This window comes from Durio zibethinus, chromosome 17 (assembly GCF_047325235.1).
Source record: "Durio zibethinus cultivar Kanyao isolate XHJ-2024 chromosome 17, ASM4732523v1, whole genome shotgun sequence".
NCBI classification, from domain to species: Eukaryota; Viridiplantae; Streptophyta; class Magnoliopsida; order Malvales; family Malvaceae; genus Durio; species Durio zibethinus.
The window spans coordinates 3,203,498-3,225,953 of record NC_143178.1 but is presented as its reverse complement, the minus strand read 5'-3'; the positions used below and the strand labels follow the sequence as shown (position 1 = coordinate 3,225,953).

General features: G+C 33.0%; 2 protein-coding genes across 2 annotated transcripts; both read right to left on the bottom strand.

Moving 5' to 3' along the window:
- Positions 1-15,169: 15,169 nt before the first annotated feature.
- On the bottom strand, positions 15,170-17,648 carry LOC111286796 (protein cornichon homolog 3-like). The gene is made up of 4 exons (XM_022877008.2): positions 17,347-17,648; positions 16,634-16,815; positions 15,503-15,625; positions 15,170-15,409 (listed from the first exon to the last, which is right to left on the bottom strand). Exons 1-4 carry the CDS (start codon positions 17,416-17,418, stop codon positions 15,370-15,372), a joined length of 417 nt encoding a protein of 138 aa, XP_022732743.1. The 5' UTR covers positions 17,419-17,648; the 3' UTR covers positions 15,170-15,369.
- A 1,778-nt stretch (positions 17,649-19,426) lies between these two features.
- LOC111286789 (uncharacterized protein At4g22758-like) lies at positions 19,427-20,963 on the bottom strand. The gene is made up of 3 exons (XM_022876998.2): positions 20,495-20,963; positions 20,042-20,255; positions 19,427-19,919 (listed from the first exon to the last, which is right to left on the bottom strand). Exons 1-3 carry the CDS (start codon positions 20,828-20,830, stop codon positions 19,672-19,674), a joined length of 798 nt encoding a protein of 265 aa, XP_022732733.2. The 5' UTR covers positions 20,831-20,963; the 3' UTR covers positions 19,427-19,671.
- Between the last annotated feature and the right edge of the window lie 1,493 nt (positions 20,964-22,456).

Below are 22,456 nucleotides of genomic sequence, written 5' to 3'. Positions count from 1 at the left end.
CTTCCATTGTTCCAAGTTGCCCTTTTAAGTTTTTGACTTAAATTTCTCTTTTTTTTGTTTTTTTTTTTATTTTTTTTAATTTTTTTGGTTCAAACTGCCTTTTCGGGCTTTTGATTTGACCTTTTTTTTTGTTTTAGATTAAGCAAAATACTTCTTTACTACGTCAGAATTGATAGAGCCAAAAAGTTCATCTCCATCCATTTTTAACAAGATCAAAGCTCCTATCGAAAAAGCTCTTTTTACCACATAAGGCTTTTTCTAATTTGGGATATATTTTTCTCTATTATTATGCTGACTTGGAAGAATTTTTTTGAACATTAACTCTTCTTCTTGAAACTATCGAGGTTTGACTTTTTTTTCATGAGCTCTCATCATTCTTTTTTGGTATAATTGGCCATGGCACAGGGCCATCAATATCTTTTCTTCAATAAAGTTCAATTGCTCATAGCGTTCTTGAATCTATTTAGCTTCCTCTAATCCCACTTCTCTTAGGACTTTTAGAGATGAGATTTTTACTTCCACTGACAATACAGCTTTCATATCGTAAACTAAGGAGAAAGAGTTACCCTAGTAAAGGTGCGAACAAAAGTTTAATACATATGAAGAGTAAAAGGTAATTTCTTATGCCAATCCTTGTACATTTCAGTCATCTCCTTCAGAATTTTTTTGATGTTCTTATTTGTAGCTTTCACTGCTCTATTCATTTTTGGACGATATAGGACTGAATTATGATGCTTGATCTTGAACTGAGCACATACTTCTTGCATCATCTTGTTATTTAAATTCTTTACATTATCAAATATGATTCTTTTTAGAAGCCCATATCTATAATTTATTTCTCTTTTGATGAATTTACAGACCATTAATCTAGTCACCGCTGTGAAAGAGGCAACTTTGACCTATTTGATGAAGTAGTCAATCATTACAAAAATAAATCTATTCCCACTTGAAGCCTTTGGTGTGATGGGGCCAATGACATCCATGCCCCACATAGAAAACAGCAAGATGGTGCTATGACATATAAAGCACTGGGTAAAGCATGAATCTTGTTAGCATAAATCTGGCAATTATGGTACTTTCAAGCATAATTGATGCAATCTTTTTTCATTGTCAACCAGTAATATCCAACCCCCATAGCTTGTCTTGTCATCATGTGCCCATTTATATGTGCTTCACATACACCACTGTGCACCTCTTCAATAATTTTTTTGGCTTCAGATGCATTTACACAACATAATAACAATTGGTCCTTACTTTTTTTATACAAAGTTTCCCCATCTAAAAAGAATCCTATGACCAATCTTCTTAAGATTCTTTTATCATTTTCTATGGCTAGGTTTGGGTACTGCTGGTTCTTTAGATATTGCATAATATCATGATACCAGGGATGGCCATCTTTCTCTTCTTCCAAGTTGGCACAATGTACTGGTATGTTTTTTATATCCAGTTTGATAGGTTAAATCTCTACAGTATTAACAATCTGTATCATTATGACCAAGATAGCCAAGGCATCTATAATCTGATTTTTTTTTTTAGGTAAGTGTTCAAACTGAATTATTTTAAACTATTTGCACAGCTTTAAAATCTATTTATGATAAGGGATGAGTTTTGAATCCATTGTCTCGCATTCACCTTTCAGTTGATAAATGACTAAAGCTGAATCTCCAAACACTTTTAATGTTTCAATTTTTCTGTCCAAAATAACATGCAACTACATGACACAAGCCTCATATTCAACTACATTATTGGTGCAGAAAAAATTCAATCTTGCTATAACAAGATAGTGGAGCTCTATTGGAGATATCAAAACTGCTTAAATTTCATGGCCCATGATATTAGTGGCCCCGTCGAAATACATCTGCCATGTTTTTTCTTCATTTTCATCTTTTTCTGGTTTTAAGATGACCATTAATTTTTCATCTGAGAAATCAACCTTCATGGGTTCATAATCATCAATGGCCTTGTCTGCTAAAAATTTAGTAATAGCACTTCTTTTGATTACTTTTTGACTCATATATACTATGTTATATTTAGAAAGCATCACTTACCATTTTACGATTCTTTCTGATAGTGAAGGTTTCTCAAAGATATATTTGATAGGATCTAGTTTAGCTATGAGCAAAGTTATATGGTACAACATGTACTGCCTAACTCTTTTAGCTGTCCAAGCTAAAGCACAACATATTTTTTTTAATGATGAATACTTAGACTCATACTCTGTGAATTTTTTACTCAAGTAATAAATAGCTTTTTTTTTACTAGATTCATTATGGCCCAACACACATCTCATCAAGCCTTCATGTACCATCAGGTATAGAATCAATGGTTTTCTCGAAATAGGGGTTGCTAGTGTTGAAGGATTCGATAAATACTACTTAATTTTATTGAAGGCTTCTTAGCATTGTTCATTACATTCTCTCGGGTTATTCTTTCGAAAGAGTTTGAAAATAGGATCACATTTAAGAGTAAGTTGAGAAATGAATCAGGATATATAGTTCAATCTGCCTAAGAAATCTTAAACCTCCTTTTGAGTACTTGATGGTGATAAATTTTGAATAGCCTAGATATTATCTGGATCCATTTTTATCCCTCTTTCACTAACTATAAATCCCAGTAACTTTCTTGATCTGGCTCTGAATATACATTTAAATGGATTCAGCTTGAGTTAAAATCTTTTCAACCTTTCAAATAATATTATGAGATTGACTATATGATCTTTTCTTTTTCAAGACTTGGTAATCATGTTATCCATATACACATCAATCTTTTTATGCATCACATCATGGAAGAGTATTATCATAACCTTTTGATAAGTTATCCCAGCATTTTTTAATCCAAAGTGTATAACTTTGTAACAAAAAGTTCTCCATATGGTGATAAAAGTGATCTTTTTTATGTCATATGGGGTCATTTTTATCTGATTATAGCTAAAAAATCCGTCTATGAATGAGAATATCGAATGTCGAGCTATATTATCCACCAATGTATCAATGTGAGGTAGAAAAAAATTATCCTTAGGGCTAGCTTTGTTCAGATCTCTATAGTCTACACACATCTATACCTTGTCATCTTTTTTGGGGATAGGTACTATATTAGCCACCCTTCAAGATATTTGGCCACTTGTAAGAAGCCTGTATCAAATTACTTTTTAACTTTCTCTTTGATTTTCAATAGCATTTTTGGTTTCATTCTTCTTAGCTTTTGTTGTACCGATTTGCATTCTAGCTTCAGTGGTAACTTATGCTCCATTATTTCGGTGCTGAGTCCAGACATTCTTGGTAGGACCAACCGAAAATATCTATAAATTTTTAGAGTAAATCCTCTAATCACTGTCGGTCAACAATCGAAAGTGAAGTGCCAATCTTAACTTCTTTTTTATTTTCGGGATCACCCAAATTGATCAATTTAACCACTTCTTGATGAGGCTTAATGGATTTATCTTCCTGTTCAATTAGCCTTATTAAATTCAAAGATAAAGTATATTCCTCAAAATCTTTCTCGATATAAAGTTCATTAATATTAATTGCATTTTCAAAGTTAAACCCTAGATCATTGTCATGATTATCTTTTGGAGACTTAAAAGTTAATATAATAAAAAATATTGGTAAAAAATTTTGATGGTGAAATGAATGGAATGGAAAAAATGAACACAATGCATTCTCCTACTTTTATTGAAATAATGAAAAATAAAATGCCCAAACATAAGATTTTATCCTAATGCTTTTAGGCATAAGCAATCAGGAGATGTGATTACATTGAAGGAAAGTAAAAAATAATAGGCATTTGGATGACCTTCCAATTTAGCACTTCATATCCCGGTGGGCAAAGGTAAACCATGGCTTCCTCATTTTGGCTTCCATCACCCACCATGTGAATAGATAACTTGGCAAATGTTTTCTCCCACTTCAGTACTTTTTTTGTATCCTCTTCAGCTTTTGGAAACATGTATCCTCCAGGAGTAAAAATCTTGTTTAAGTGGAGAATAACCGTCGACTCATTTCTTGCCCTTTTGTTAAGGCTTGGTACTTTTTCCATCTCATAACCCAATCATGTTTTGCCACTATTATCCTCAAGCTTTGAGAATTCTCTCATCCCTTGAAGGTTCTTATCTAGATCGAACCCAATACTTTAACCTTTGTTAACCATCTAATTAATCATGATTTGATTGAATTTAAACCCTTCACTTGTTGTATTGATAGGTTTAAAAGATCTATATGAGCACTCCAATGATTTTTTTGCTGCTTATACATATGGGACATTTATAGGTTAGTTCACCAGTAAATCTTTCTCCCTGACCACAATTACCAACTGCTCTTTTACATTGAATTTAATTTTTTGGTGTAATTAAAAAGGGACAGTGCTTTGTCTTGTGGATCCATGGTCTTCCTAATAAGTAGCTGTATGAGAGAAAAATATCCATAACTTAAAATTTTATATTAAAAACACATTGATCAATCTATATAGATAGCTCAATATCTTCTAATATTTCTCATCTAGTTTCATCGAATGCTCAGACTATCATTTGACTGTCTTGGATATGAGACATATCAAAGAGTAACTTTGCTAAAATGGATATAAGCATAACATTAATGGCTGATCTACCATCAACAAGGATTTTAGCATATGATTTTTGCATTTAATAGTGATATGCAATGCCTTGGTGCTTCTTTTACCTTTTGGTGAAATTTTATCATCACTGAAGGATATATGGTGTGGCACTACTAGATTGCTTACCAGATGATTCACATACTCTATGAAGACATTATGGGTCACATAAGCCTAATTCAATACCTTTAACAAGGCATTACGATATGATTTAGAGTTTAAGAGAAGCGATAATAAAAAAATTCTGACTGGTATTTTATTCAATTGCTTCACTATAAATATTCACTGTGCTTGATTAGCTTTAAAAACTCACATGCCTCTTTTTCAGGCACAGATTTTGATGTATCATTCTCTGAGATCTTTGGTTCAATTTACTTTTTTTTTTTTGATTCATTCAAAGTTTTCAAAGTGTAATATCTTTCACTTCTAGTTATGCCCCCTACTCTTGTTATATGGGTAGTTTCAGCTTTTAATACATCCTTTTACTGTCCTTGAATTGTTATCCAACATTTATAATTTAGAACACTACTTTGTTATCTTTATAAAGAAATAGACGTGGAACTTTGAGGGCTACTGGTTTAGGAATAAACTTATTTCTAGCTAATTATAACTTCTCTTTACAGTATATAGTGATAAGTTTTGGCACCCACTTGTTTGTCATAACCACTTTAGTATTTTCTAAGGCTCTTAACTCTTCATACAATTTTATTTGGTGAAAGTCTATCAGTTTCTGAACTTCACCATAAATTATTTGCAAACATCAATTGAATGACCCAATACCTCGCCATGATATTTACATGTTTAACTTGGGATGTGTTTTCTCACATTAGTGCATGAAGTTACTAGTTATATCATTCTGGCTTTACATAAGGCTTCATATAGCTGGTCAAGTGGCATTTTAAGCTCTTCTACCCTCTTTTTCACATGTTTTTCACTTATGTCTAAAGCATTGACTATATGACTGGGTAAAGGATTCTCACTAACATTAGGTGCAGAACTTTCACTGGTATCAAAGCTTATCAACCCTTCTTAATCAAACTTTGTACCTTATGTTTAAAAAGAATACAATTTTTAGTAGAATGTCTTGTCACCCTGAAATAGTTATCGCAATAGACATTGAAATCATACCACTTAAAGTAAGGAGGTTCAAGTTGTTTTGTAAGGATAGGGGCTATCAAATGGTTTTTGTAAATCTCTTGATATAGCTCCGTGTAGCATATGGGTATGGGGTCAAAGATTGGTTTTTCTCTGGTTTTGGTATTACTTGTGGTGCTGGCTGAGTGAGTAAGGGATCTTGAAGAAAATGGATAAAATGGTCGAGTGGTTTATTGGTGAAGAGATGCAAAAGTATGATTCATTGTATGGTGGTATGTAAGGTAAGTAGGTCGAGTGTAGCTTTTGAATTACTATCTTTCAAGACTCATAGCTTGAGTCTCATTTTTTTTTCTTTTTAAGTGCTCTTTTAGAAGATTCACCTCATTCAAGCTTACCATTCTTGATAGCATTTTCGATGATCTCTCTTGAAATCATTATGTTCGTAAAATTCTTAGTCACATTTTTTATCATTTTTTTATAATAAGGTGACTTTAGAATGCTCACAAACAGCACTGTGATTTTTTTTCTATTAAAAAGGGTTATATCTGGGCAGTCACATCTCGTCACCTTTAAGTGTATTGCTTGAAGGATTCAGACGCTTTTTTTCCATTGTTTATAGGGAAAGATGGTCGGGAGCCATGTCAATGATATGACGGTATTAGTTAATAAAAGATCTGGTTAAATTTTTCCATGTTTTGATGCAAGTCCCATCTAATTGGATGTATCATCTTACCATAGGTCCAGTTAAACTATCTTGAAACACATACATAAGTAGTTTCTTATTACTAGCATATGCCATCATTTTACGATAGTACATGATGATATGTGTGATAGAATATTTAGTACCATTGTACTTCTCAAACTCTAGTACTTTAAACTTTGGTGGCATTACCACATCGGGTACTAGGTAAAGTTCCACTGCATCTATGGATCTATAGAAGTTTATTCCCTCTATAGCCTTTAGTCTTTCTTCAAGCCTGTTCATAGCCTGATCAATTTTAGAATTTTTCAAAGGTATAGTTGCTTGTGACTTTTGCTTCTCCTTTACCTCATCTGCAATAAGGAGTTGAATGGGTTCAGCTATTTTTTTTATAAAGATAGGATTATCATAGCTTTGGACATTCTCATGACCTGGTGTATAAGTCATTCTTAGGTAATTGTATTTCAGAAGAGTACTTGTTGAGGTTGAAATAATGGTGCAATTTGATTTTATGGTGGGTTGAAGCCTAAAAGATATGCAAAATTAGTAGCTTATTGTGAAGTATTTTTTTTCCACTGATTTTTCCCTATTTATCCTTTTCAAGGCCTCCAGAATTTGGCTCAGCTTTCTTTCTAATGCTTCTTGGGCTTTTTCTATCTTTTCAAAGTGACTTGCATTGTCCTGTTCTATCTTTCTAGCTCGAGCTTGAGTATTGTATTGATGAGTAGCTATTCTTGCAACTTAGTATCACAATTAAAGATTCAATAATAATGTTATAATAATGAATGCACGAGTGAATGTAATGCAATGCATGGAATTGAAAAGAAAATATTTGCCCCTTAAAAGGAATCCAATAAAAAGAAACTTTCATTTATTCCACATAAGTCTGTTTTACATCAACCCTAATATTGTTCCTCTATAAAAATGCCTAACTTGCTCATACCGATCGGTCTTTAGCTTCCTTAATGAAGTTCAACAGTTTCTTCTTATGCTTTCTTGCTGGTGTAATCAAAGCTTTTAGTGCCTCAGCCTTTTCTGCCATTTCACCTGCTTGGATCATAGCCTTGCCTATCTGAGCAGTGAGGTGTTCTATGTGTCTTTGTCTTTCTAACCCTTCTCTTTTATCGTACCACACTTGATAAGATAATTCTCTATGCACTTTTATAAGGAACCTGACATAATTTTTTTGTTTACTCAATTTTGATGTCAAAGTCAGAATGTGACCTGAAAGCCATTGGTTCCCCTGCTTAACCTCTATGAAAGTATTTTTTATGTGGTCGCACTATTCTTTCAACTCTTTATTTTCACGAGCCAACTCCATATTGTTTATTTTTTTAGCTTGTACCTGTATGCACCACCTCTTATGCTCATGTTGTAACTCTTTCAGCTCTTTTAGGGTATTGTCCCTTCTCTAATAACTTTTTGGGCCTTGCTGTATTCTTTAAAAATTTTGTAGTCTTGAACTTCTAATTTTTTTGCTTTGTTTTGCCATTAGTCCTTTTCTTTCTGTAGCTTCAAAACCTCTTATCTTTCTTCTTTTCCATCTCATGCTCTAAATTTGAAAGATTTTTATTAGACTTTTGACCCACTGATAAGTGACGATCTTGAGGCCCAAGTGCAATATTCTAACCTCTTTTATTTTTCCAAATCAAATACCCTTGAGTAACTCGATCAGTGAATGGCCCTGGGCTTACTTTCTGGGGCTTCTTCTAGGCTTTAATCATATTATCAATCTTTTAGAAGGTTTTAAATTCCCCATATGAGTAGTTGAACTAGTCGAGCTTACGGGTCATAGGAATAAACTGTTCAGCTATATGCTGCCTCTTTACCATTAATAGGGCGTAACTTGTTAACCCCCATAGGCCTAGAAGTGGGACTCCTATCTCATCTCTACATTGGTATAGCATAGGTTCTCTACCCATCCATGGATCTAACTATTTTACCTGACTAGTTGTGAGCCTTGGTAGCAGATATTTTCACTTTTTTTGAGTTTTTGCCTCTGGCTAAGTACTCTAATAGAATTCCTTAATCGGACTCTGAATATAGAGATAAAGTTTGGTAAAAACACTTTTCTTGCATTCAAAATGGTTTTTCATCCATACATACAATAAAGGTAAACAGCCCATGAAATGTGTTTTGTCTATCTGCCTCTAGAAATTTAAAAATTTGATAGTTTTTGCCAAGATAACTGATGAAGGGTTACAACCTCTTTTAATTTGCTCAAATAGATCCACTATTTCTATCTCAATGTGTCTCAAGACCTTGGGAAAAATGATAAACCCATATATGGTCAGAGCAAATGCATTCATTCCCTGATCATTATCTGGATACTTGATAATGAAATCCTGGAGGACCCCCCATAGAATACCTTTGTGATCACCTTTCTTTCGAATGTATGAATCTATAATCTCTTTTCCCACCCCTAGCATCTGACTCAACTTCATGTGACTCCTTAATTTATGTTTCTTCATGTATATTCTGTCTGGATATAATAAATGCATACCTACCAGAGTTGAGTACTCTTAAATTGTTGGTATTAGATCAACCTCATTAAAGATGAAACACCGACAGATCTCAAAATTGTACCATCATCCTGATGAGTGAGTAGTCAACCTCCACTAACAAAAGATATGCTATATGTCCAAACTTTTCACAAAAAGCCTTATGCCTTAAAGGGGTCATATCATTTCATGTGTCTGATAGGCTTTTCAAGTTATTATATTTAAAGAGTAGGTGGACTTCTCCTGATATTGTAAGGACATGACTAGGTGGTAAACAATCTATTTCTTCTAGCTGTCTCTTTTCTAATTTGATCTTCACCTCTATGAAAGAATCACATTTGAACAGCATAGATGAGGCACAAACCTGACGTTCTGTGAAATCCATAAGGATTTTTGTTAAAATAGCTTTGGGCCAAGAATACTATGCAATCTATGAACATGTTCATGAATGTGTGCAAAAAAAAAATAAAAGACAAAGAAATTAGTTAGTCGTTTCAATAAAATATAGGGAAAACATAACAGTTAAGATAACAGCATGATCTAGAATTTTGGATTATCTACAGAAGGTGAGAAAATAAGGCTCTATCTACAGTTGAGCTTCTAAAGTCAACTATATGTGGTTTGGGCCATTTCTAAAAGGTTCTCAAATTGTTCCCTACATCATGGTCCATTACAAACTAGTAAGGCACCTCAATCATCACCCATAATAGGTTTTAAGCGAAAAGGGTTCAATCTGAGTTGAAGTGTTTCGCAGGCCCATGCAGAGACATGAAATCTCACGAGGGCATAGGTACTTCACTTCCTTCTAAAGGTAGAGTCCGGGTGGAGGACTTATGTTATGCATATGTAAATGAATGATAGATATAATAAGCAGATATTTAGGTAAATATAAATACTAAATAATAAGGCTGACAAATAAATAATAATAAAATAGATATAAGCAATGAAAAAAGGTAATTTTAAGTTTATTAGACAAGGCTTAGATAATAAGAAATCTTTACTAGCTTGACTCTCTAATATGTCTCCAGCGGAGTCACTAAGCTGTTATAACGTATAGATCCGTTGACATACCGCTAGACTTAGAATGAAAATGAGTCACCACCAATCTTTTTTAATTAGGTGTGATTGGTCATCTGATTGAATTTGGTTTGTAAAATAGATGTTAGGTTCGAAAGTAGATTACGCATATGAAATGTTATAGCACCCCCAAAATGCCCATCCAAGAGATGGCACCAATTTGATTTTGAATTATCTAAGTCTTGCTCATTTTTATAATTTACCAGATAATTTATGAATTTTATTAGAATAGTAAAACTTTTCAAAATTTTTATTCATTTATTTATTATTTTGAAAACATTATTTTCAAAAAAAAAATTTGAAATTTTTTTTAAAATATATTTTTTAAAAAAAGATATCAGTGGCAGAAGTAATTTTTTTTATTTTTTTTGTTCCTTTGTTTTTTTTTAAAGAAAATAATAAAATAAAGTAAAAAATGGGTTAGAAATAAAATAAAATAAAAATAGAAAACAAAAACCTGCGATCGGGTCAGGTTAAGACGCGGGTTGGCACACCGGTCTTCGGGTCAACGCACAGATCTTAGGCGACCAAAACGACATCATGTAGAGGCGGTATATAAGGCATCCTTCAACATTTTTTCCTTAGAACTCCATAGCCTTTCTCTCTCTACATCCCAGAACCTCTTACCTCTCTTTAAAAAGTCTACCGAAAAGTTTAACTAAAAACCAAAAATCCTGTCGGTTTCTAAAAACTTCACCTAAAAATTCAACCAAAAACTAGAAAAACCCACCAATTTTTGGAAAACCTGTCGAATTCTAAAAATCTCATCGGAATCTCGTTGGAAACTTCAACATTCGCCAAAAAATTTCATCGAAAAATTTAAAATTCTTCAGAAAACCCAAAAAAACCCAAAAAAATCTAAAAAATTCAAAAAAATTCCTAGATCATCCTAAGACTTCCCCAAACCTTCTACAATCCTAAATTCACCTTCATAAACCTGAATTCACTCATAGAACCAAAAATTAACCTCAAAATCCCAAGATCAAATTTCAGAACCCTTTCTGCCCGAAAATTTCCCAAACTTATGATTTTCACTTTGTTTTTCTGTGTCTCTCCGTGTGTTATTGTTCTGTAGAATTAGTCCAATTTATAGGCAGCTTAAGATCAATTCAGAAAATAGACAGAATCAATCCCATACTTGATTCTTAGGATTCAATTCTGTCCAGATGAGATTTTGGGGCTAAAATTTTAGCAGTTGTATTAATTTGATTTTGTGTTGACCAAGAGGATTTCGATCCTAATTTTCTCGTACAGGTTGAATCAAAAGAAAAGGAAAAAAAAAGAACAGAAAAGGAAACAAAAAAATAAAAATAAAGATAATAATAATAAAAAATAAAAATAGTAATAATAATAATAATAATGATAATGAAAGCATCTACTTAGACAAAATGGGCCATAATAGACCTGACCAAAATAGGCCTAGTTGGGCCTAGATGAAGATGGCCTAATTGGGCCTGGATCAAAATGGGTCTAGTTGAGTTCGGATCAAAATGGGCCTAATTAGACCCGAACCAAAATGGGTGTTTACACTCTGCATTGATGAAATTGGAATCTCAAAATTTTGATTATGAAATTGGTGTTTCCAAATATTTTATTCCTAGATTTGAAAGGATTTTTATTATGTTTGATACATAAAATAAGAGATTTACTAATGGATGTGAAGGCTGACACGACTGGATGGCTATCATTTGAAATGTCATTTTGGAGGACAATTACTCAGTGTTGTTGCTCAAGATGGAAATGAAAATTTTTTCCCATTTTGTTATGTAGTAATTGAACAAGAGAATAAAAAAAAATGGTATTGGTTTCTTAATCTATTACATGAAAAAGTTGGCAATTTTCATGAACTAAAATTAGAATTCATGTCAAATCAACAGAAGGTATGAAATTTCTTGTTAGTTCTCTATTTATCTAATATCTTTTATGTTCTGATTTCTAACAATATATATTTTATTTTCTTTTTATTTGGTAGGGATTAAAGCAAACATTTCAATAAATATACCCTGAAGTCGAGCATAGGTTCTATTTGAGGTACTTTTACACAAATGTCAACGAATAGTTCAAAGGGGAAAGAGTATAAACAAGCTTTGTGGAAAGCAATAAATGTTGAGTCAGTTAAAGAATGGGAAAAAACCATGTTGTATCTTAAAGGATTTGATAAAACAAGTTAGGCTTGTGCTTAGGTAAATAGATTGAACCTATCTAAGTGGGTAAGGTTTCATTTTAGCATAAGAACTAAGAGTGATTTGTTGGTTAATAATCTTAGTAAGTCATTTAATACTTACATCTTACAAGCTAGGGATTTGCATATACTGAGCATGTTAGAATGGATTATTGATGAAAATGTTTCATGCTAAAAATGTGGTAGCTGCTGGTAACCATGCATCTGGTAACCAACTAGTTGGCAATGACACTGCTGGCAGAAATAAAAAAACTAGCAACAAAAAATTTAAAAGCCAAGCAACTGGTAGCCAAAGAGTTTAGGTGTAATCTGGGAATGGTTTGTAATGCTATTCTGATGATGTATGTTGATGTATAGTTATTGTTAGGTAGAAGTTAGGAACTAGTTTAGGGTATAGTTATTTTTGTATGAAAGCCTATTGTTGGTATAATTCTTTTTAGGTTGAATATGAATGAACCATTTTAAGGTATAGTCTTTTTTTTTTATAGCCAATATCTTTACAGGTTTTATTATGACCAATGTTACTCTGTTAAAAAAATAACTTGTTTCTCATACAAATATGAATTGAAAGCCTTCATGTTCTTTGCTATGTTTCTTAACCAAACAATGTTGATTATCGATATATGGTTATTAGGTGCTAGAAAATGTGGTAGTTGAGCTTTTTACAGGTTTACTAGTTGTGTTGTAAATCAAATAACATAGTTATTATAGAAGAAATGATTTAACATAGCTATAATAGAAGAAAACTGTATATATTAATCACAAAGTTCATTGAGTCATTTCCACGAACACTTGGTACACATAAAGCATTAACTCATTCCTATTAATATCAACATTGGAATTTCAACTCTTCAATTCCAAAAATTGGTTTCTACAACTTCTTGGATTAAAGTGATCATATAAAATTACCATAAACAAAATTAGAACACTTTATCAAATTAAAAACACCTAATTTTTTCCTTTATTCTAAGTGTCAACAAGTTCTTCCTTTAATTTTAGCTTCATTTTTTTTTTTTTGCTTTAACTAATTCTTCTTGCAAACTCATTTATTTTTTCTGAAACTAAAACCAATTCTTCAAATAATTCTTGCTTTTTTTTAATTTAACTTGAAAATCTCATATTTTATTTTTTTTATTATTTCTTCCAATTTAACTATCTCTCGTTTACAAAAAAACACAAAACATTTCATTCACCCACAGGAAAAAATCACATTTTTGACTTTCCTAACAAAAAATATAAGATTAAATACATTATTTCAATGAACAAGTTATTTCAAAATTAAATGAAGTTCATCTCACCTCAAATTTGCAACAACCATAAAATTTTCGTCCACGATGATTTTTTGTTCTAGATGTTCTTATAGGTGATTCCACACCATAATAATATATTTTTTCACCATTTGATCCCCACTTGCTAAAGATTGTGAAAAATTCATGCTTCCAACTTTTTTTTTTTATGAAAATTTTGAATACGAGAAATAAAAAAAAAATAAGGAAAGAGTTAAGATTTATTGATTATACGTAAATAACATTAAAGAAAACTAATGGAATATTACAAATACACAACTCAGAGTAGTTAAATATTACTTTTTAAATTTCAAGATTAAACCTGAAGATATATTTATATAATTTACCCTAATTTCTTTTATGTAACATGTCAAAAAAAAAAAAAAAACTCCAAGCTGATTCTATTTCCCCACATAACCAGTAACCATAATATTCCAAGAAGCCGAGTTTTTCTCAGGCATCTGCCGAAAAAGTGAAAGCGCCCAATCCATATTTCCCATTTTTGCATATCCTGATAGAATTGCATTCCAAGATAAAACATCTTTCTTTGAAATCTCATAAAAACCCCTTTGAGCCTCTCCTAAATTCCCAGCTTTCAAATACCCAGATAAAATCGAATTCCATGAGACCACATTTTTCTCAGGCATCTCATGAAAAACCCTTTTTGCAGTATGCGTATCACCCAGTTTCATATACAAATCCAAAAGAGCTGTTTGCACAAAAAGACAGTTGCAAACCCCATATCTGTGAACCTGAGCATGGATCAAAATCCAATCGTTTTACACTCAGTCCTAGCAAATGCTCTTAAAGCAGATGACATGGCATGTGTGTTTGTGTACAATCCTAGCTTCTGCATTTTAACATAAAGAGAAATAGATTGTTCAAACTGCCCATGCTGGGATAAAAACCTTTCTGTGAACCCCACGAAAAAACATCTGGCTTTTGCAAAATGTAAAGGATTTCTTGCACATATAGGAAAACACTTTGTCTTATAGAGCAGTTGTTAGTTGACAGAAGGAACTGATGAAGCAAGAGGGGCTGGAGGTTGTTAAGACTGGTAATAATGATTTGAGCATGAATTTGTTTCGCCTGTTTGATAATTAGCCGGTTATTTAAGAAGCTCTTTAGCCTACATTCTAACATCTAATAGACCAGGCTGATTAATTCAGAACACTTGGATTTGCTTCTCAACTCCGAAGTTCCTAACAAGTAATAAGGTCCTAAATATGCTTGCCCTATTGGATGGTTCTTTTATCAAACCAAAAATACTGAAATATCCAAGTGTTTCACCCTTTCACAGTTTCATTTCAATCTATACTCTGTTGCATTGATAATTCAGCAGATTTTTCGATCAATTGTCGAGATAATCCTGATAAAATATCAAACTTCACAGTAAATGTAAAAGAAACTTGTTACATTCTCGCTTTAGCAAGTGATGAAACCCTTTTCCAGTATCCAAAAAAATCCCCGAAGTGAAAGACAGTCAAAGTCAAAGAATTTTTATTTGTAAGAAATAAAGATCCAACAATGACAATCAATGACAATCCAAGTTCAAGTATTTCCAGTTCAATTCTTAAGGAAGAAAAGTAAAAGGCAAAAAGCAACTAATATATATATAATATTAAAAAAAAAAAAAAGAAATGCAAGATTTTTCCTTGTTAGATTAGGAATAAAAAAAAGCTCATAGTTTGAGCAAATCCAAGCACGAGGTAAACTCAATGCCTAAAAAACAAACACCAGATGCCTGGAAAATATATATTCAACTAAAATCAACTGAAATTCTCACAATCATACAACCTTGGAATTTATGCTATATCAGTTACGACAGAAGCTGAAATAAGATAGAAAAAAAGAACTCTGGATGATGCTTGGCAGCAGCTTAGAGCAGCAAATACTTCAAGTTAAGAAAGCTGCCATCTGCCTTTAATCATCATCTACATCTTCTAACGTAGACCAGATAATCCTAACAAATATACATAAGTTCCCATGTTAGCAGACACTAAAAAAGCAACATGTTTAAAGGGAGCAACCCGTGTATTGTCCAAAAAAATATTACCAGAATATGGAGAAAAAGAGGAGAACAACAAGGTAGGCAAGTTTAAAAAGGCGCTGCTTCTTCTCCCAGTGAAGTAAGTTAAATATCTCTGTGACATCCATCAGGTGCTGTTTTCGTGTGTAACTGATAGCACGAGAAAGTTAGGAAAACAGCCCAAAGCATATACAACTTCAACAGCACTCAGCAAATTATAAACCTTAACAGCAATAAACTATTTTTTTCCCAACAAGGAAACAAGTAAATTCCATATGCTCTAAGAGTCTCTATTCTATGATCCATGATCAATATTATAAAAAGCAACTTAGTTTACCGCAAACAAATAACTACAGTTATGCAATATGCCAAGACTGTTGCATGCAATCTACAATAGCTAGAGAGGAAATAAAGCTAAATTTAACCATAATGCAATTCTTAAATCCATCTAACTTGGCAGAAGAGATAGATAATTAGATAATATTAGTTGGGACACCTGATAATTGTTTGTTAGGAAATTAAACAAAAAGTCATTATTATGCCTGCCAATCAATCCCCTTCTTCCCTCTCTTCTATTCTTTTCTCCCTCATAAAGGCATTCTATTGTTTCCATCTATTGATATAACATTGCGATAAATATTACACTCATAAGATATATCCCAATTTTCTTTGCAATTAGCTGCTTCATAGCATGTGTCTCTAACCTAAGAGTGGCAAAAGGTACCCTAAGTAAACAACACAAACAATAAGCTATTTATTAACACTCATACTCAATACAATGAGGTCCCGCAAAAGTATGGGTATATAATAAAATTTCCATTGTCATAAAGTTACAATGCTCCTATATTAAGTTATTAGCTATGCAGTAACGCATTTCTTTGCACAAGTTAGAAGTTATAAATCTTAACAGTCACAAGGCCCACAATACATCAGTCACATTATCCAACAAGTTCTTGGAACTAAATAGAATCATCAAACAGACAGGGGATTAATCCTACTGGACACAGGGTTTAATGCTCAAAATATACGAGGGAATTGCAGTGAAGAAATTTGAAAATTACCGTGAATCAAAGCTAGTGAAAACTATCATCTGACATTTTTCTCAAAATAGACCACTCATAATAAAAAGTATAATAAGAAGATGAGAGAAAAACTTACAGTCTACCATTGTAGTATAAATATGGAGCACATAACAGTGACATGACCCAATGCCCCGTTAATAGATAGAATAAACATAAAAATCCTTGCAGGAAAAATTCCGGCAAGACCACATTGTTTATCCGTGATGAAGAGTCGTAAGGATTGATGTAATCAAACTCTAAATCAGCCAAGCACATGAGCTGCAGCAATAATATCTAGCTGTTAAATTCCATTTCCCATTCTCATATAACCAGAACAATCTATAGATGAACAATAACATCACAAATGAGCAAAGCGCCACATAAATTTATTTTGTTAAACTTCTTGTTATGTTTAAAATCCAAAACCAAGTCCCCAATTGGTTCTCCAAATCAAAGGGCAATGGGATGACTATTCCAGGAATCAGGACTTCAACTCAGACTCTTCTCTGATAATTCATAAAAATATCAATACCACTTCCCATACACCTTTTTTACAACAAAATTCAACACAGCCTGATAAATGCAATCCGAAAATACTATTTCTTCTCTCCTTTTCTCAACACAAAGACAGCAAAAATTTGCATTTATTAAGTGATTTTCTTGCAACTAAATAATCATTAACTGCCAAGCTAATAGCAAAGCATAACATAATTCGGACAAAAAAGAAGGGATATAAACAAAATGACAAGCAGACCCAGAAAAGAAAAAACAAAGGAAAACAAAGACTATAGGGTTTAAAAGGGAATTGACCTGGTAAACAAGGAGAACGAGAAGGGCAATGAGGATGAAAAAAGAAATAAGCCATATGAAGAGTTCTCCCATGACTCTCTTTCTCTCCCCCTCTTCCTATCTCTTCTCTTTTCCTTATTTCTTCCTTGAATTTTTGCTTTAACGATAAGAGGATGAAGCCCGGGACAGGATTTAGCTGTGCCTGGTGAGAAATGCGCACGGGTTTTCCCTGTCTCTGATAGTACCAGGAAGACACGATGAGGAAAGGTTGTGTTGGCTTGTTGCTCTGACTTCTGAAACGCCTGAAACATCCGACCAAAAGTAGTCAGGGAAAGTACTACCATTTGAGTTTAAGACTCGAAAGACTTAAGATTTTTTAACCCTTTTTAACCTTTTTCACTGTTTTACTTTGAGTAATATTTAGTATTGCTATAATATAACTTGTTGTGAAAATTAAAAAATTTTTAATTTTAAAAAGTAAATAAATTTGTGTAATTGGTTTTTTTTTATTACCCAAATCATCAAAAGAAAAAAAACTATAGAGATTAATGATTTTGACCAATTGTTTTATGAAAAACATGGGAATTGATTTTGTTTTTACTGAAAAGAAAGATATATATTCCTTGGCATTTTCTCTTTAAATCAAAGCAAGAAAGGTATTCTTCATACAAAGGAAAATCATCTTTTTTTTTATCTTTCTTTTTTATGGGAAAAGACTAAAGAGAAAGATGTTGCTAATGCCAATTTATTTGTATCTTTTTCTTTCTAAATTTGGCTGACTTGAAGTACTCTCGGCCTCCATGCCTTATTTTCATTGAATGGCTAGACACGCCTCAGTCAGCAGTGAAGTTGGTTTGAGTTCTATCATGATCTGCAAAGGGGGTATTGTTCTTCTACTGGCCAATCCCTTCCATTAGACGATGAAATTGATTGAGATTGAAAATAATAATAAAAATGAGATTAGTTCTTGAGCTGACAGCTACGAATCCAAATACTCCTATGAACCTCCTAATTATGCTGACAGCTACGGATCAATAATAAGCAATAATAAGTTATTGGATTCTTATGTTTGTATCATGAGATGGCGAGCTAGCTATTCCCAAATATTGGTTCAGCTGTACAAATGGGCCTAGCTTCTAAATAACAAATAAATAATGGCTCAACTTGAGCATTCTAACGGATAAATCCATTCTCGAAAATGGGGTTTACAGTAATTATACGAATAATAGACAAATCCAAAAGAAAGTGCTGTTTTGGTACGAAATTTGATGCATTCTTTTGATTATGACGTCCACCCATACGATATACATATATTAAAATCATTGAGCCAAAGTTAAGCCAATTAGGCACATTGATGGTAGGCAAAAAGCCTAATGGTGTTCTAGCGTCCAAGGAAGGAGGCTGTTCTCTCTTATTGGCTTCCTGCCTATTGGCAATTACCTTTTCCTAGGAGAATGACAACCTAACCAAACCTCGAGCTTTCCCAATTAAATCCTTTGCTTTTACATTCAAGTGTTAGGCTACTGTTTCTATGCTGGTTTAAGATGGACTATTCCACACGAAAAGAACCATCTGAACTTTGCCGACGAAAATGATAAAATGCTTGTTTTTTTCAACGCACGCTCACTCTTGCGTGTAACATTTTAATTGCAAAGAAGCAGAATATTTCTTCAGCACCATTTATCTTGTGGGATACGATATAATATATATTGTACCATGATGCATGATTCTGGTTCAATGGATTGTGACAAAGCCAATTTAAAAAACATTATTTGTCAAATTTTTGATTGATTGCTATGGTTTTTCCTGCAACTTTACTTTTCTTTCATGTTCCTTTAATATCAAATTACAGTGAACTGTTTTAATGATTCAAATAATTTGAAATTTTAGTAAAAAATATATATATTTTTGAAACAAAGATGAAGCAGCCTTCTATCAGGCCTCTTTGCTTCCCCTGCTACTGCAGCTTCTTTCTTTTTTTTTTTCAGATTATGCAACAAAACTGCTGAGTTGGAACAATATTGTTGCCTTTACAAAAACATAGAAGCTTGGGATTCAAATCATGTTATAAGAAGCAAGAATTAAAACTTAAAATAGAAAGTAGAATAATTTCACATCCTTTTTTTTCTTTTTCAGTTTTTAGTATTAAAAAGTAGTATTTACAATTTGCATGATAAAAATGATGGTAAATAATAGAAGGGCAATCCCGATAATAATGGGAGAAAGCAATCAAAAAAATGAGAAAAGGGAATTACGTATCACTGTGATTACAGTTGTTAGAGCAGCATGATAATAGTTTGTCTTACTCTAACAATGTTATGATCCTGGAATTCCTGGCTATCCATATCATCTCAAGCAAACCAAGACCTTCCAGAGCCTACGCGTTCTTCTGACGATTTTGCTTAGTTTTCGAGCTATGAAAGCTGGAAGCAAATATGTTGGAGGTGGAACGGCTGGAGGAGAGTTGGCACTTGCTGGAGCAATTTCTGAAACAAAAGAATTAGATGCTCCATTACTGCTATGGCCACTGCTATTCTTTCTAAGATAGAAGCTCCTGCTACCAGCATCCCCAATTAACTGTGATTTATCCAAACCTACTCAACCAAAAACATTGAAACCATATAAAATGGGTGCAACCAAAGATAGAAATCAAATAGAAAAACAGCAGGTAACAGGATTGAAGAACATGCATGATCAGTTATCTGAAACCACTTACTCTGAAGGCTAAAATAGGAATAATGCAATTCCAATCCCGAATTGCAATCAAGCTTAGGAGTTCTCCCTTCTTCAACATACTTGTCTGCAACAAGCTTTATAGTATCTTCGACACTGGACCCCAATTTGACCATGGTCCGGACTGGTCCGGGACTTCCTTCTACTGATACATTGATCACAACCTTAGCATCTTTGTTGTATCCCTGCATCCCAACCTTCACATACAATTGAAGACTTCTTCAGAGTTTGTAGACAATTGCTGCTTGTCAAGCAAGCAATCACAAGCTATAATATCTAAATTAGCTTATTGGATTTGAATCTAATTGATTAATTGACTCTGGGAAAATTTTTGGGCTTAAAAAAATTGAAAATATATATAATTTTGCAATTTTTAACCCATAGAAAGAAATTACTGTAAAGAAAACATGGGATCAAGTTTGACCAATGAGCATACCTCAAAACCCTGCTTTGGAGAAGAAGAAGGAGAACCAAAACCCAACAAAGAAGGAGAAGAAGAAAAGACGTCAGCAAAAGTTTGAGGCCTAAACAAAGGTGCCCTTTCCCCTTCAGAACCCACGAAAGAACTTCTAATTTGCTGATCTTCATGACCAACACTGCTCCAAAGACACGGCTCTGACGCACATCGCTTCAGAATCCTACCATGGTTCGACGACCTTTTAGCCAATCGCCGATGTGGAGGAGGCGTACGAAGCCTTGGGGTTGGTGATGGGTACGGGAGCCTTGGTCGCCGGCATCTTGGAAGCCGTCGTCGTAGACTCTTTTCGGACATATAAAAAAAAAAGTTGCTTAGGTTTTAGGCCTGTTTTTTTATGTCCTTGGTTTTGAGAATGAAAAGACTTTTGGGAAAGAGGGAAAGGCAGTTGGAAGAGGTAGTTGGCTGTTTGCGTTGGACTAACGGATGGTATTTTGAAAGTGGTTTGGTTTTTTCAAGCTGTTTCCTAAACCTTGTCTTGTGTTGGATGCTTTTTTTCCTTTTTCGATTTTGTTTTGTGAATTTCAAGTTCAGCTACTGTTTTCCGATTGAGGTTTTAACGTCACAACTTCGTCATTAGCCATGCTCCTGTGAGGTGGGAACCACGCTCAAGTCTAGTCCACCGCCAGGCACCGCATTCCCTAAATTATTAATCGTTCAATTCTCCTTTAAATCTTTTTAAAAAAAAAGAATTGAATAGATATAAAAATATATTTAATTTTTTATTTTTAAATAGTTAGAAAACTAGAAACAATAAAGAGGTAAAGAATTGGCCGATGTTTGACTTGGAAATATGTCCATTTTGAAGTGTTTTGTTGTTTTGCAAAGAATCCCAAATCTAAACCAGATGATTCGTGCATCCACTACTTTTGTCGCAAATGCTACATAATGAGTTGCAGAACATGTGAGATTAAACGGCGGAGTCAAAACTATCCTGGTTCAGTTTGGGGTTTCGTCACCTTATGCCTAAATCAACTTATCAATGATTAATTTGTTCAAAATTTGGTTAACATGATCATTATTTTGAATCGTCCATACAAAGTATGTTTAGATAGTCACGTTATTAATCTTAGATAATAACTCGTCCAATGTTTCACAACATCCAATTAAAATAATTATTTTAAAATTAATCATTTAACATTCAACTCATTTAAAATTATTAAATACGATTAAAATTATTAAATATTTCATATGAACCCTTTTCAAACATTATATAAATATTTTATTAATGATCAATTGTTTTAATTAAATTATTGTTATTTTTTTATTATATCAAAAAAATAAAATCTTAATATAAGTAAAAAAAAAAAAAAATCTGACTCAATCCTCTCAAATATCTTTAGTAACTACACCAAAAACTCTGGAACAAATTACTATCATTCGATCTTAGATATAAAGTAATTAAAAATTCAGGTACGAAACAATAAGTAAGAGCACCAATAAGAAGTAAGAACACCTAACTCTAGTACATTTTTGGCTTTTTTCTCTCTATTAAAAACTTTTTACACACACCTCAGTATCTTCGTCTTCTTTACTTTCTTATCAAATCTAGCATCCTATTAATTTAAATGTCGGAAAACGTTTCCTAATAACAACTTCAACTTTCTCTGACCCTGTTCTTTGGCTGCAAACACAATTGTCCTTCCCTTTATCTCACCTCCTTCATTTCAGCTAAGACATCCTAAAAATACTATCACCAATTTCAATTTCTCAGCAATGAACCAATCCATGATGCATCTTTTTACAGGTGATATTTCTGTTGTGCAACCAGATCATATATTGACTTCAATTGCCAAATCTAACAATTTCTCGAGTCCAGTGCTGGCACCGCCTCAACGGGTTGATTCTAACAATTTAATCATCTTTGTGTTCTCCATGCCACTTGGCTCAGTCGGTGGGCGTTTCCAGTTTTCTGTTTTGAAG

Coding starts and splice junctions, on each gene's coding strand:
- LOC111286796 (XM_022877008.2), bottom strand. CDS start 17,418: ATGGGAGAACTCTTCATATGGCTTATTTCTTTTTTCATCCTCATTGCC. Junction 15,626..16,633: donor TTATACTACAATGGTAGACT/GTAAGTTTTTCT, acceptor TCGTGCTATCAG/TTACACACGAAAACAGCACC. Junction 15,410..15,502: donor CTCTTTTTCTCCATATTCTG/GTAATATTTTTT, acceptor TATATTTGTTAG/GATTATCTGGTCTACGTTAG.
- LOC111286789 (XM_022876998.2), bottom strand. CDS start 20,830: ATGTCCGAAAAGAGTCTACGACGACGGCTTCCAAGATGCCGGCGACCA. Junction 20,256..20,494: donor CTCCAAAGCAGGGTTTTGAG/GTATGCTCATTG, acceptor TTGTATGTGAAG/GTTGGGATGCAGGGATACAA. Junction 19,920..20,041: donor TTCCTATTTTAGCCTTCAGA/GTAAGTGGTTTC, acceptor TTGGTTGAGTAG/GTTTGGATAAATCACAGTTA.